Below are 15741 nucleotides of genomic sequence, written 5' to 3' on the forward strand. Positions count from 1 at the left end.
AAAATTAATCTACATCACCTTTTAAAACACATAACATGTGCACCCACTGTTGTTTCAAGCTAAACACACAGTTGGAATATTCCTGCGCTGGTATATTTACAACAAAATGAGCATACTTTGAGATTCTGCCTTTTTTCAATGGCTTAATGTTCATTAATGGATGTCCATAGTTTGTTGAAGTGCCAGTGAAGAACGCCAGAGAGTCTGGAACCTAACGTTCTCAGGGGGCCCTCTCATGCATTAAACCAGTTCTGAGTGGCCCCATGCTACCTTATGAGCAGTTCACTCACCCCTCTTAACGATTCCCCTTTAACAATTTTGATATACAGCAGCCCTGTACATTTTAAAAGAGCAAGGATACAAAGCATTTTCTCCCTAGTAAAATGCACCCTATGAAGAAATTGTAAATTTCGACTGGAGTATTTAAATGGCACCAAGGCAATGACCAGTGGCATGGTACAGTCGCAACCCTTGTAATAAACAGCACTGTTAAAAAGAGGTTCTGCTTATCTCATATCTGCTTAGTGTTTCCTTGTTAAAGCTTTACTCTTACAACAATATTCCTGTATAAATGAAGAGGTAATTTGGCCAGTTCCAGTATTCTTGTTATAATGATATTAACTGCAGTTAATAGAGGACTGTGGTGAAGAGCAGTTGGAAAAAATATTTCTGCTTTGTGTTTCACTGTTAAACTGTACTCTTCATTAATGTTCCTGTTAAAAAGAGTTAATTTGACCAGTCCCAGGTTCAGCTTTATTAAGAGTACATTCTGAAGTCCAGAATCTCATTTCTGCTTTGTGTTTCTTTGTTAAGAATTAGTCATTTGTCCAGTCCCAGCAATCTTGTAAAACGAGGGGTAATTGTAGTTAATCGACATCTGTGGCAACGAGCAGTTTATGGACAAAATTATACTACATTCAGATTAGAAGTTAAAGGGACCCTTTCGTTACTATTAAAGCGGGCCCGTGGTTGTGTATGGAATTATCTCTCCTACTTACTGCAATCGCATGTGCACTCTCTATACAATAGGTAGAGAGGGCGTGCGCATGCACTTAGTGGGCGGAAGTGCATAGTTCCACAGGCCTGGGCCTAATTTCATGGCTCTGCTGACCATAAGAAAAGAATCTGCGCAGATGGAAATATGGAATTCTGCCCTTATGCCACGAATTTCACAGGTCAAGCAGGGAATTTGTGCTCGTTTTCGTGCGCACCCCAAGTAATATAGACATTCTTCGTTTACACAGCTAGCGCAGAAGTTTTACTCTTGCAGAATGGGGATTGTAAACGCAAATTCGGCGGGTATTAGCAGGCTATGAAATTGGGTCCTTCTTTGATCATGACGAAACAGCCTGCCCTTTAAGAAATGGACACATACCACATAGGACTTCATCAGAGCATTCCCCGTCGCAGTCACAGTCTCCATTGCAGCGATTCTCCAACGGGATGCACGAATTCTGACATCGGAACTCTCCTGGGTTTGGACATCCTGAAAATCATTCACAAACACAAGTCATAAAAATAGCTACAGCACAATAAGCATCGTTTCTTAGCAGCAAAATGAAATTTGAGAGGCAGGAGTACCCTTTTTTCTGCCAAATCTTGGACAAAGGTACATCCGAATTCACTGCCTACTACGGGGTAGAGGTTGGCGCTTTTTGCACAATGGCTGGCACAACCCAAGGAAAATGAACTCTTTCAGGTTCAACTAAAGGGTCTTCTCGGGTGGAAAACTATGGAAAGCCATCAATGCAAAACCAAAACAGATGGCCACAGTTTGTAACAATGTCACACAAATATCCATACAAAAGGTTGAATTTGTTGGATACAAAGCAACCAATCATGAGAGATATTTTACTTCATTGAAGGTTTGCAATAAACGTTGAATTTGGTTAGAACATCTGTTAACACTGAACGTTTTGCTTTCATTGGGCTGTCTCTATGTCAACCAGCGCAGTTTGTTTCATCAACAATGGAAAGGTCTATTGGGTAAATTTGTATGTATAGACATAAACCTAAACCAACAGTGCACCCCTTTAGTATCATTATAACTTTTTTTTTTTCCAAATAGTTTTTAATTTATCTGTTGATAAAGATTAGCCCTTTTCTTAATTTCTATATTTTTATTTCCTCATTTGTTCATTGTTTTTAGGTCAGCTTTTTTAAACTCAAATGTGCACTTCCAAATAATCTTGCTACATATAAATAGGTTTTTCTTAACATATACATATTTATTTTGTTCTTAATATTTATTATATTTTCCAAAGTTTAACTTTACTGTTTTTAAATGTTTGTTAAATATTCTATTCCTATTTTAAGATTGGATTGATAGGCTTTCGAGTCACAGTGGTTAGGTTCACTTTTATTAATCCTGGCCATCTTAGAATGGGCTTGTCCTGTCTGTTTTTATAATTGTCTTGCTTGATTGCCAGTGCTCTGTCTCATTCAATCATTGGTTTACAATTGTTCTAGGTGTCATAAGTTTACATTCGTTGTTTCTTTTACTGTTATATTTCTTTAGTACGGTAATATTGTATGTTGTACTGTTTGTTGAAATCTTGGCCGAATAAATAATAATAATAATAATAATATTATCTCTAAAAGAAAGGGCTTCAACAAGCACAGCAAAGATTGAAGGGAAGGTACACGTTTGGGAACTGTCAAAGACCAGTCTTCTCACTTGGTGTATCCCATCATAAGCATAAAATAACAAGCCTGTGGAAATTTGGGCTCAATCGTTCATCGAAGTTGCGAGAAAATTATGAAAGAAAAAACACCCTTGTCGGACGAATTTGTGTGCTTTCAGATAGGAATAAAAGACTTCTAGCTAGAAGTCTTTTTTATTTTACTGAGAAATGACCTCTTACTCAAAAACTACGTTACTTCCGAGGGAGTAATTTTGTTTCCCACTATGTTTTATACTATCAACAGCTCTCCAATGCTTTTACCAAGTCAGTTTTTAAGTTAATATTTGTTTTGAGTAACTACCAAACGTGTACCTTCCTTTTAAGCGAAACATAGGATGCTTTTTCTAAAGGGTTTCACTACAAAACAATTTCTCACCACATAGTTGCACTGTCTCATCCGCCATAGACTCGCAGTCGTAGGCCAAGTTGCACGTGAGACTTTGATCGATGCATATGCCTTGCTCACATTCAAAATCGTCTTCGTTTTCGCAAGAAGTTGTCTCGTCTTTATAGCGTAGCCTCCCATCTGTTTGCACAGCACAGCCTGTTTGGTCAAAAAAAACAAATTTAACAGCGAGATTTAGTTTGGCGTTTGTATTAAAGCAGCACAATAAACAAAATGGGATAGTTGTTGCGCTTTTCGCACTATGGATACTTTACCAGTGAACTTTGTCGAACAGGATTTTCACACTTGTGGGTATTAATTAAAACAATACAAACCAACCTCATAAAAAAACCAAAAAAAAAAACCAAACATAACAAATGGGAACCAGACAAAAAAATGCAATGAAGCAAATTCAAAGTATTAAAAGAAAAAAATAATTTGTTGCATGAGTGCATGAGTTTTAACATGGTATTAAACTTAAATATAAACAATTTACATAAACATTTGTTTTCCAAAAACGAACACCTTTTTCTTCAATTGTTTTAAAATTATGTATAACTAAAATACTAACCAATTTATAGTAAACATTTTTAAACTGTCCCAAAAAACAAACACACTTTTTTCACTAGTTTTTAAAAACATTACTGATTGTAAATATGCACAAAACCTCCATCTACATTAGTTTTAGCATAAAAACTTATAAAAAAAATAATTCATAGCAAAACTTGTTATAAACTAAACCGAACACCTAGGTTTAACAATGTACTAAGTAGTTTCAAGTAAAAGTTGTTATACTTTCAAAATCAGCGCAGACTTAATATAAGTTTGACACAATAAGTTCAAGAGCGCAGCTTGCAAGCTGTGATTCTTGTTGAGCTAGCACAACAAAAAAGTGTCACAAATTAGCTGTTTCTGGCACACACAGCGCAACCACCCTCCACCTTTAACACCCAATCGAATCACCAGCATACACTGATCCTGTTAAGACCCCATTTTCACGCTGCAAGGGTTTTAGGGGGGGAGCAGTTATTTGATAGCAGTTGGTTAACAGTAACCCCAAGCGGTGTTATAGCTAGCTGCTTATTAGACTGTCAGAAATTATCTGTAATTACACCTCTCCACGTGGCGATGAAGCGTCTTTGAAAACAGCCGTTGGGATTTAGTGCAAAGGACGCGCGGTGGCGATGTGCAGTTCAGTGGAAGGCTTAGTGGAACATTTGATATAGTTGTGATTTCTTCTTGGGCAGATTAGTAACACTTGAATGTTTGCTGCAAACTTGATGCATTGGTCTTAATTGAGCTAGGCTGTGCTATTATTTCCTTCGATGATTGCCAAGGGCCCTGTAATAACTGGGAATTAGAGCGTTGACATCAGTGGGTTGTTTAGATATTGGTTATAAGTTTCGATTTTTGATGGATGTGATTTAGGTGTAACACTTTCCAACCATAACAGCGCACTTCATTATTTAAAGCCATGCACTGGTAGTATAGGGCCAAGCCTACACCAAATCAGTGCTTAGACCAATATCATTGTTTAAATGCAAAGTAAACCTTTGGTTTTTGGAACCGTTCGATCATTAGTACTATAAGATGTAGATAATACAATGCATCAACCTGTGAAAATTTCATTTTCAAAAGGTGGTAGCGTTTTTTAGATATCACAAACAAATCTGGAGTGGCTTATTTCCACGCAGGAAAACTAATCAGTATTCATAAATACCTCAGACAGTTTCGCTATTCCTATTGGTGGAGAGCGCGTCACGTGGGTGTGTTAAACCTTTGTTTATGACCAGCAAAAAGTGTTGAAACACGGGCGTGACACGCGAGCTTGCACCTGTTCTCATAAGACAGTTTCTTCATTCCTATTGGTCGAGAGCAACTGCTGAAACAGTTATGCCACATCACGCGACGCGCGACGCGCACAGCTAGCATTCCCTTATAAGGAGTTGTTTACTCGAGGGCGGCAGAGGGCTTTACCATTTCATAGCTGGAGGGGTGTTGTGTTGAAAGAAATCATTGAACAATTATAATTTTTGCATTTATTTTACTTTTTGACCAAAAAGTGTTGATGTTTTTGACCGAAAAGGTATTATGAATGGGAGCCAAAGTGTGTTGAATCGGTTTTCAACTAGTGGTTTAAACCCGCCGAGGCCTGGTTCTTGAAAATTTAGCTCAACTTGTCTCGGTAAATTTATCAAGAACCAGGCCTCGTTGGGATTAAACCACTAGTTGAAAACCTCTTCACCACACATTGATTCCCTTAATCAGAATACACCGATCTGAGAAAAGTACCAACTCTATACCAAGTGGTTTTGCTTTCTCTGTCCATTTTATTTTGTTCTTGCTGTGCCAGAATTTTCCAAATGTTATGCCTAAATTTCGTTATTAGTATATTATTAATAATCATAGCAAGAGAGAGTATCTTTTAACTTATCACACATGACTTTGCACATCAGAACGCGATGATGACATTTCCACACCAACAATAATAAAGTACCAAAACAAGATTTCCCAGATTAGCAACCACTTCAGGGAATTTCGGTCAACATCCATCCATATATGCCTATACTTTCAACCCGTCAGTGACAATGTCTCTAGCTTGGCACGGCCTAAACAACATAGTCATGTGTAACACCATTATGATCTCTACTACCAATCAATACAGTGTCATATATTTCCAGGCTATTTACCAAGCATCTGTGTCTGAAACTAATAATCCAGCACCCTCTGGCCACCCAAAACCCTCATCCCGTCTAGTTACTGTTTTGATATTTGAGCCATCTCATCACTCACGAATAATATTAAAAAAATAAAAAAAAATAAAAAAAAGGAAAACCCTGACTACGGCGCCCAGGGGAGCACTGATCATATCATCTGCTTTTTGTTCGGCAAACACGCTTAAAAAACCAGCCCGATTGTCTAGAGAGATGAACGGCTGAAGAATGGTTTTCTTAGTGGAAGAAGAAAAAAGACCCATCTTTATCTCTGCCGCGGGTAAACCCCTATCTCTGCTAGGAGGCAGACTTCATGGAAAATAAACTGTAGAAAGCACACGAACCGGAGATGGTTTTTATGGTGAGACTGAGACAGAATGCCCCAAACCAACGGAGCATGCACGAGGGGGTGTATAGAAGGAGAAAATGTTTCGACTGAAATAACAACTGTATATCCCAGGCATGGATTCGAATTAGATTAACCTTTTGTGTGTTGTGAAGAGGGTGGGGGAAGACAGACTGGATAGGTCAGAAGTGCGACAGCAACTTGTGTGAGTTTCGTTATTCAAATTGGCAATTTATTAGATGCTTGACGCGTTTAAAGGCACTAAACACTATTGGTAATTTACTCAAAATATTTGTTAGCATAAAATCTTACTTGGTAACAAGCAATGGAGAGCTGTTGAACACATTGTGAGAAACTGCTCCCTCTGAAGTAAAGTAGTTTTCGAGAATGAAGTAACTCGACAAATTTGATTTTGAGACCTCAGAATTAGATTGTGAGGTCCAGAAATCAAGCAATTTATCTGAAAGCACCCAACTTCGTGTGACAAGGGTGGTTTATCTCGCAACTTCGACGATCAGTTCAGTTCAAATTTTCACAGGTTTGTTATATTGTCTTTTTTTTTTCTTTTTTTTTTATTGTCAGGAGATTTAAAATATATAGAAATCTGCGCTTGTGAAGGTTTAATAAAATGAGCAGTTTGGCGGGGACAGATTATTTCAAAAGAACGTACTTTTCAGAAACGTTGATACAGTGCCAAAAAAGAACAGCACAAATAATAATGCCGATCGCCCGATAAAAAACACAATGACTGATATGAAAACGAATAGTTTGACTTTAAACTAACATGCAAGGACGGAAGATGAGGGAAATTACAGGTCAGATATAACTAAATTGAATTTTTTTTAATGAAAATGTTATTGTCTAATAGACATCAACCAACACAATAAAAATAATAATAGAACAATGTCAATATATAAATCGTCTCCTTGATCTTAAAGTTTAATTGACGGTCGAAATAAACAGTTTTCTATTAAACGATATTACGTCTTAATATCAAATATCGGAACAGCAAAGACGACATTGCTTCACACAAACTTACGTAAATGTCGAAGGCCCAACATCAAAACAGCAAACTACTTTGCCTGTCATAATTTTTTTTTATATAGACCCTACTATTTGTATTATTATGAAAACAACAAATTTCAACAAAGAGAAGTCCTCTACTCTTCCCTACAAAGGAGTTTGGTATTCTCGCAACTTTGTTAATTTGTTTTGCCATTATTACCCAGTTTCACACCCCAGTGGAAACTAGTACGAAACTATATTTTTTACTGCAACAGCGAATTCCAGGGTTATCTTCAAATCGCAGTTACCTTGTTAAGTCAGTCCCGGGGGTGCAACCCTGTCAATACACACGGGTCCAATTTCCCTGCTCTCAATAATGTCTACAAACCCATGGACACAAAAACTCATATTTGTGTTTTCTGCTGTAGTAAGGTCGTCCCCTCTCCGGGGATTCTCTAATTACATTCCTTACGGCCAATTAGCAGGATTTTATTTCACAGTTGTTGTTTTTTTTCTTTCCGAAAGGGGGGAGGTCTTCTGAAGTTAGGTAATTTCTCACGCAAAAAAAAAAAAAAAACAAGGCCTAAAGCCCTTTTAAAGACGCTGGACACCTTTAGTAATAACTGTCAAAGACCAGTCTTCTCACTTGCTCAATATTTTATGCACAAAATAACAAACCTGTGAAAATTTGAACTCAATTGGTCGTCGAAGTTGCGAGATAATAACAGAAGAAAAAACACCCTTGCCACACGAAGTTGTGACTGTTTTCAGGTGCTTGATTTCGACCCCTAATTCTGAGGTCTAGAAATCAAATTTAAAAACAGTGGAAAATTACTTCTTTTTTGAAAACTATACGGGGGATTTCAGAGGGAGCCGTTTCTCACAATGTGTTATACTATCAACAGCTCTCAATTACTCGTTACCAAGTAAGTTTTTATGCCGACACTTATTTTGAGTAATCACCAATAGTCTCCAGCGCTTTAAAGGCAGTGGACACTATTGGTAATTACTAAAAATAATTATCAGCTAAAACCTCACTTGGTAACGAGTAAATGGGGAGAGGTTGATAGTATAAAACATTGTGAGAAACGGCTCCCTCTGAAGTGATGTTGTTTTCAAGAAAATAAGCAATTTTCCACAAATTTGATTTCGAGACCTCAAGTTTAGAATTTTGAGGTCTCGAAATCAAGCATCAGAAAGCACACAACTTCGTGTGACAAGGGTGTGTTTTTTCTTTCATAGTTTTCTCGCAACTCCGACGACCAATCGAGCTCAAATTTCCACAGGTTTTTTACTTTATGCCGGGTCTTTGACAATTACCAATAGTGTCCAGTGTCTTTAACTTTTAGATTATATGAATGTCACAGTTCGTTATGAACACTGTCGTGCCTTTCCTTTATGGAGCATAACGAAGCAGGACAAGGCAACCAAGGAATACCTTAGGGAGATTCAAAATGTCAACATTGAAACTGGACTTCAGAATCACGAAACTTTATAGCTCGGGTGCCCCGGGCAAAATATGACAAAACGTTAATCACTTTGCGTCACTTTAGATGTTTTTTTCGAAGAAAACAAGGATTGTAGGCTGATTGAGTGTATTGGTGTTGATTAATGGTCACTTTTCTTCTTTTGTTTAGTCCGAACAAGTAGCATTTTCCTTACTGTCTTGCGGTAAAAAGGAGCAAGGGAATTTTGATTTGGTGCAATTTTATAAAAGATGGGGTCCTCATGTGAGTGGGGGGAAATTACAAAATATAAACTGGCATAAAATTTCGTTTTTGGAAAAGTGTTGGCTCTGAAACGAGCCGGTGTGGTCTGGACGTTTCGAACAGTATGTCTGCTGTTCTTCGTATAATTATTGTTCAGACATTTCCATGAACGGGTGCCATGAAGTATAATGGAAATGTGAAATTGTTAAATTGAAGGAGAAATGTGAATTGAAATTATTGCAATGCCATTTTCGGCTTAGATGATTCCTCCTTTATAAAATTATACGTAATCTACTGGTGATAAATGATTAATTCTTCCAGTTTGTTTGACCTTGAGGACGTCGGGACAGGTTCTTTGTGCGTTTGACTGTTTACGGGGTCTTGGGGCAGATGCTTTGTGCCGTACGCGGGGGTGAAAATGCACCCACGTACGGCACCAGAAGATGGCACTTCGCGCTCGAAAACATCTCCGGGCTTCTGCCCAGAGACTGGCGATAAGAAAGCACTCTCTACACTCTAAATAAACAACTTCGACATATTTTGTCACAGGTGAAAGCCATCTGTAGACAGTTCGATGAGATCGTGGCTCTACAGACGGACACAACTTTTCAAAGTGATTTCAAGGGAAAATATAGGTTTGGTAATCACTCCCCAAAACGGCCTTCAAAACTTGCTGGAAAGGAAAGGTGCTTTAGGTAATCACTAATAAAATTAATGGCAACAATATCTTTTGGTTCAAGAAGCCTATCACATCCGTGCCTCCACTACACTGGAATCATTTAAAAACGCTCTCAAAACACACTTATTTAAATCTACCTAAGCTGTTAAGTTTCTGCTACTTTATTCATCCCATTTTCAACTGTCATTTTTTGGTTATCATACACTTCTTGTTCAGCGCTTAGAAACCTGGTATTAAGCGCTATAAATGCATGCTATTATTATTATTTTTTGTTTCGATAGTAGAGCATTTTAAAAAACATTTCACCTCAACGTAATGTGTTATGTAAAAAGATATCAGTTGTTTATGCCCAGAACAGTTGAATCTGATCATCTGATAGAAACACTTCTCAGATTGTGAATTCCAATTCCGGGTTATAACTGCCCTGGGGCGGATTTCACAAAGAGTTAAGACTCATCTTATTCTCGAGTTGGGAAGAGTTACTCGTCCTAACTTAGGACTAGCCATATACGTTTCTTATATCTCCTATGTGGAATCGACCCGTATTATTGTTGTCAATAACCCTTACGTTTCTGCCAGTGACAGCTGGATCACAAAAATAGAATGATTAATGTGGAGCCTATATTAAACGTGTCCATCACTCTCACCTGTCTATAACGTCTGCCTACCGAATTGATTTCGCTCTATTGTAAAGCGGGGTTAACAGCATTACAGTATGTTAGTTCAAGTTCTAATCGCCAAGAAAACATAATCACACTTGAGGAAATCAATCTTTTTGAGCAAGGCCTAAGATTGTTAGTTCAATAAAACCAGATCCCAGTTGCTACCCATTTAAAACCAGAAAAACAATGTTCCCAGTTGTTGTCATCTCTTTGGAATAATTAGGCAACATTGCAGAGAGGGAAAAAACGTGTCATAACAGTTTCTTTAGTCGTAGGTCCAAGCAGAAATTGACGACATGTTCATGAAACATTTATGGAAGGTATATGGTTGGTTATATCTTAGCTTTCGGAATCACGAAGCATTTTTGGAAACATTTCACATTGAAGAAATGTGGTTATGAACAAAATATATATAACTTTTGATGGCCCGAAATGTAAATATGAGAAGCGTTCTGCCTTTAAAGACACTGGACACTAATGAATCTCAACATATGCATAAAATAACAAACCTGTGTTAAACATTCAGCTCAATCGGTCATCGAAATTGCGAGATATTAATGAAAGAAAAACCACCCTTGTCACACGAAGTTGTGTGCTTTCTGATGCTTGATTTCGAGACCTCAAGTTCTAAATCTGAGGTCTCGAAATCAAATTCGTGGAAAATTACTTCTTTCTCGAAAACTATATTACTTCAGAGGGAGGAGCCGTTTCTCACAATGTTTTATACTATCAACTACTCCCCATTACTCGTTACCAAGTAATGTTTTATGCTAAAAATGATTTTGAGTAATTACCAATAGTGTCCACTGCCTTTAACGATTCTCGGATTGTGTTTTCCTAATTACGTAATCGCTCCAGATTTTCGGCGATATCTCAAAAACGCGACCATCCTTTTAAAGCCAGTGGACACTATTGGTAATTACTCAACATAACTTTTGGCATAAAACCTTACTTGGTAACGAGTAGAGGGGAGAGGTTGGTAGTATAAAACATTGTGAGAAACGGCTCCCTCTGAAACAACGTAATTTTCGAGAAAGAAGTAGTTTTCCACGATTTTGATTTCGAGACCTCAGATTTAAAATAATCAAGCATCCAAAAGCACACAACTAGTGTGACAAGGGTGTTTTTTTCTTTCATTATTATCTCGCAACTTCGACGACCGAAGAGCTCAAATTTTCACATGTTTGTTATTTTATGTAAATGTTGAGATACACCAAGTGAGAAGACTGGTCTTTAACAATTACAAAAGGTGTCCAGGGGTCGATTTCACAAAGAGTTAGGACGAGTAACTCGTCCTAACTTAGGATTAATCTTAAGGTCTGCATGCTACAGTGCAGGGTTGAGACTAGTTCTAAGTCATACTATTAGTCTTAAGTTTGGAAGAGTTTTGTGAAATCGACGGCTGGGTCTTTAAATAAAATTGACACACGTTAGTTTTATTTAGGATTAATACAATCGTACGGTTCCAAAAACCAAAGGTATTGCCTTCAACGCCATATAGGCCTAGGCCTTTGAAAATTAACTCAGGCATATATAATATGCATGTTATTTTACACGATGCTTCAACTTTTTGGGGTCTATACTCCCCCTGCGACGTTGATGCCCTGCGGGGAATTTGCTCGTTTGGGATTGCAGATTTATTAAATGTGAACACATCTGACACCCGTAATTTGTAACACCCGTTAAACGAACCGGTTGCATTTCAAATCGGATTTGTGACGGGGGCATCCTTACGGCGCGCGTTGACCAAGGCAGGCAGTGTTGCGTGAAGATGGTTCTCACTGTAACTTCTTCCTCCATGGTATAACTAGCCAAATATGTATTGGGAAATTGGAAAGTTTCTCGACTTAAAGGCACTGGAGGGGTGGATTTCACACAGAGTTAAGACTAGTCTTGTCTCGAGTTGCCCTTAAGTTGTTAATATCTCCTAGGATAGTCCTATTCCTAGGACTAGTCCAACGGTCTTTGTAAAATCCACCCCGACACTGTTGGTTATAACTGAAAATAATCGTAAGCATCCTAACTTATTTGGTAACGAACAATGGAGAGGTGTTGATAGTATAAAACATTGTGAGAAACGGCTCCCTCTGAAGTAACATAGTTTTTGAGAAATAGGTAAATTCTCACTCAAATAAATAATAGACTGAAACCTTTTATTTATAGGCAATGTATTTTCTGTCATTATAGTCCAACTTTGATGACCGATTGAGTCCAAAATTTTCACGGATTTGTCATTTTATGCATATGTTGCATACACCAAGTGACCATACTGGTCTTTGACAATTGCCATAAGTATACACTGCCTTTAAGTAACTCTATGAAATTGATCACAAGTCGTTTTATGATTAAGATTTGCAAACAGTATGCGCAGCTGGATGGTTCAGTTTAGATGTGGGAAAACAATTTAATAGAACATAGAAATGGGGCAATGTGTCAGGAGTTTCCATCCGGTGACACCTGAATTAAGATTTTGTATCTTTAAAATAATCAAAGTTTTTCGCATCTAGTTATTTTGTTGTTGAGTTCTACTTCTTGAAAATGAGTTAATTTATTGAAACTATTGAAAGTGTCTGAACTATTTTCTCGCAAAATTATTTTATTTGCTTAAGTTTCCAAGATGTGCATAAATAAAAAATAAAAAACACACATCAATAAGCAACAAACGTTGTTACTTTTATAATTTTCATAAAGGTTTGTCTGTTTTTTTTTTATTCGTTAGGCCTATTATTTTGTATTAAGGCTTATTATTCTACATTTTTGCTAAACAGGCAGTGTTTTTTTTTTGATAAATATAAATTATTTCGCGTCTTCGTCGTTTCTTATGTTTGGTTTATTTAGTGAGTGATATTTAAGTGTACTTGAATAAATTGTTCAAATCGCTTGTTTACGATGCCAGCTGTATTATATTGCACAGTCTACTAGTATGTAAGGTATTTACAACTGTAAGTAAAGTTACCCATGTTTATGATGTGCGTTTTTTATAACCAGCGTGGCCGAGTTATTTTTTTTGCAATTTGATATTTTATGGCGGCCATTCCATAAGATGACACCGCTTTAAAGACCGTTACATCGGAATGATGCGGAAAGACCCGCAGGGGAGCGAGCGGTGAGCATCTTGATCGGACGGTGCTCTGGGAACGAGGATGAATTCAATTTGATATACTTGGACGTAAAAGCCTAGTGCATGGGTAATTGTAAAACGCAAATTGGTTTTAATTGTTAATGATCACGCAATGGCAATTAAGGTATAATTGATGCAATCTAATAACAGTTCGTGGTTATAACTGGTATGGGTGTGTAAAGTGCAAAGATTATGACGACACGAAGAACTCTATATAATTTGTTTTTTATCTAGAGCATAGGTGAAATAGCATTATAGAATGCATTTTAACCATAGGCCTATACCTTTATAATAACAAATATATAAACAATTTTTAAAGGGAAGGTACACGTTGGGTAATTACTCAAAACATATATTAACTTTGTAACGAGCATTTGAGAGCTGTTGATAGTATAAAACATTGTGGAAAACGACTCCCTCCATAGTTACGTAGTTTTTGAGAAAGTGGTTATTTCTCACTATTAAAAGACTTCTAGCTAGAAGTCTTTTCTTCCTATCTGAAAGCACACGAATTCGTCCAACAAGGGTGTTGTTTTCTTTCATCATTTTCTCGCAACTTCGATGACCAATTGAGCCCAAATTTTCACAGGCTTGTTATTTTATGGTTATGATGGGATACACCAAGTGGGAACACTGGTCTTTGACCAAACATGTACAGTCCCTTTAAGACCAACAGTTCGATATTAAAAAGTACAGCTTTTAGTCTGGATCCTACAGGATCTCCAGGATCTCTATCACATGACTGTTTACAAAAGAGCCACAAAACATGGAACTCCTGCCGGCACTATTTGTACACAGCCCAATGGAAGAAAACGGAAAATCCGGTTCAGATTTACCCGGAACGCACGGTTAAAATAATAAGAGTTTGACTCGGACTCCGTGTCATGTTGACCTTTTCTTCATTTTGATGCAGATTCTGGGTCAACTGACCCAGAAATGGATCAGGCTGTGTCAGGTTCCATGGGAAAGTTGGAGACAGGGGTTCGCCCCGGTGTTCCTGGCTGTGGCTGCTGTATGCACAGTAGCACCTTGTAAACCCTTAGAAGGTGCTAAATAATTGGGTCTCAGAATTCATCACTGCAATAACCTAACTTTATGATAGTTTGTATATTATACTCAGCGCATTGAGTAACTTGTTTGGTAGATACGTGCGCTCTGAAAAGACTTCGATGTTGTTGTTATTATTATTGAAGTAAAAGCTTTGTTACAATAGGTTTTGATTTTTGTGCAAAGGGTACTTACAGAGTAGAGTCAAGGTGATCAGCAGAGGTGTAGGTCTCATGGTGATATTCTTAGCATTGGTACAACTCCGGTGTGTCTCAAATTGATGAATGACTCAACAACCAAATACACCTGCATGAGGGGTTACAAAAGTATAGGAACAAAAACATTACGATAAAAAATAACAATGTATATTCGGTTTGCGGTGACCAATTTGTATATTTGTGTTTTGCTGTATGTAGACATGTTCCTTTTTGTCTTGCTATTATTTTACTGCCGGTGTGTAGGTTTCGGAATTTGGGAGACATCTCAGTTTTGAAATGAGCTGTGTTTTTTAGGTACTACCTGGGCGGAAGGTATTGGAAATCGGCCAGGACTATCGGGAGGGGATTTATCGTTTAATAAACAAACGATATTAGTTACAGCAAATTGTGTTTTTATGTTCAACTTTGCGTAGCCTTTTCGTGCCGCCATCTTGTTTCTCTTCAATAAAAAATCAGTGTGACCAAACTGAGGATGGAAGGAAAAACGGTCTGTCAAAGCCCAAATATTCACAGGTGTGCTATGTTATGCATGTTGTGATACACCAAGTGAGGTACCGAAATCAAGCATCTGAAAGCACAAAACTTCGTGTGACAAGGGTGTTTTTTCTTTCACAGTTAACTCGCAACTCCGACGACCAATCGAGCTCAAATTTTCACAGGTTTGTTCTTTTATGCATATGTTGATATATAGCAAGTGAGAAGACTGGTCTTCGACAATTACCAATAGTGTACACTGGCTTAACAATATGAAAAAAGTTAAATTGTTAACTTTGTCAAAGTTAACTCTAACACACTGTAATAACGTCACACCGTTTAAAATTTGACTTTTCAAAGAGTTGTCACTCACACCGCAATCGTTTAGCCTTTACAGCGTAAAATTAAACCAGTTTCTGTCTAACAAGTTGATACCTTTCAATTAGGTGATTCAATTCATTTACCTGTAAATACAGGGCCTCATGTTTTCTACCAAACATTTCGTAGCAGGACATGTGGTGCAGTGTAAATTACGTGTAGATGGATTTGCTCCTAAATAAACGCAAGTGCTGCTCATTTGTAATACACTGCAGACAGACAGTATTCCACTGGGACCAAATTCTCCGCCTATGATTGTGTGCTTTTTATACATGAGCAGAATCGCTTTTAAATCGAACTGTTTGCAAAAAACTCGCCG

At 37.6% G+C, this 15741-nt stretch overlaps 1 protein-coding gene across 1 annotated transcript in view; it reads right to left on the bottom strand.

Moving 5' to 3' along the window:
• Nucleotides 1-15741, bottom strand: part of LOC117300759 (G-protein coupled receptor GRL101-like) — a 72290-nt gene that overhangs the window by 30879 nt on the left and 25670 nt on the right. Inside the window, exons 2-4 of the mRNA XM_033784543.1 lie at nucleotides 14548-14658; nucleotides 3061-3228; nucleotides 1376-1486 (exon numbers count right to left, since the gene is read on the bottom strand). Of these exons, the coding sequence (XP_033640434.1) occupies nucleotides 1376-1486; nucleotides 3061-3228; nucleotides 14548-14587 (319 nt within the window). The 5' untranslated portion in view covers nucleotides 14588-14658. The remainder of the gene's footprint in view (nucleotides 1-1375; nucleotides 1487-3060; nucleotides 3229-14547; nucleotides 14659-15741) is intronic.

The sequence above is a fragment of the Asterias rubens genome, chromosome 16, assembly GCF_902459465.1.
Source record: "Asterias rubens chromosome 16, eAstRub1.3, whole genome shotgun sequence".
In the NCBI taxonomy this organism is placed as follows: domain Eukaryota; kingdom Metazoa; phylum Echinodermata; class Asteroidea; order Forcipulatida; family Asteriidae; genus Asterias; species Asterias rubens.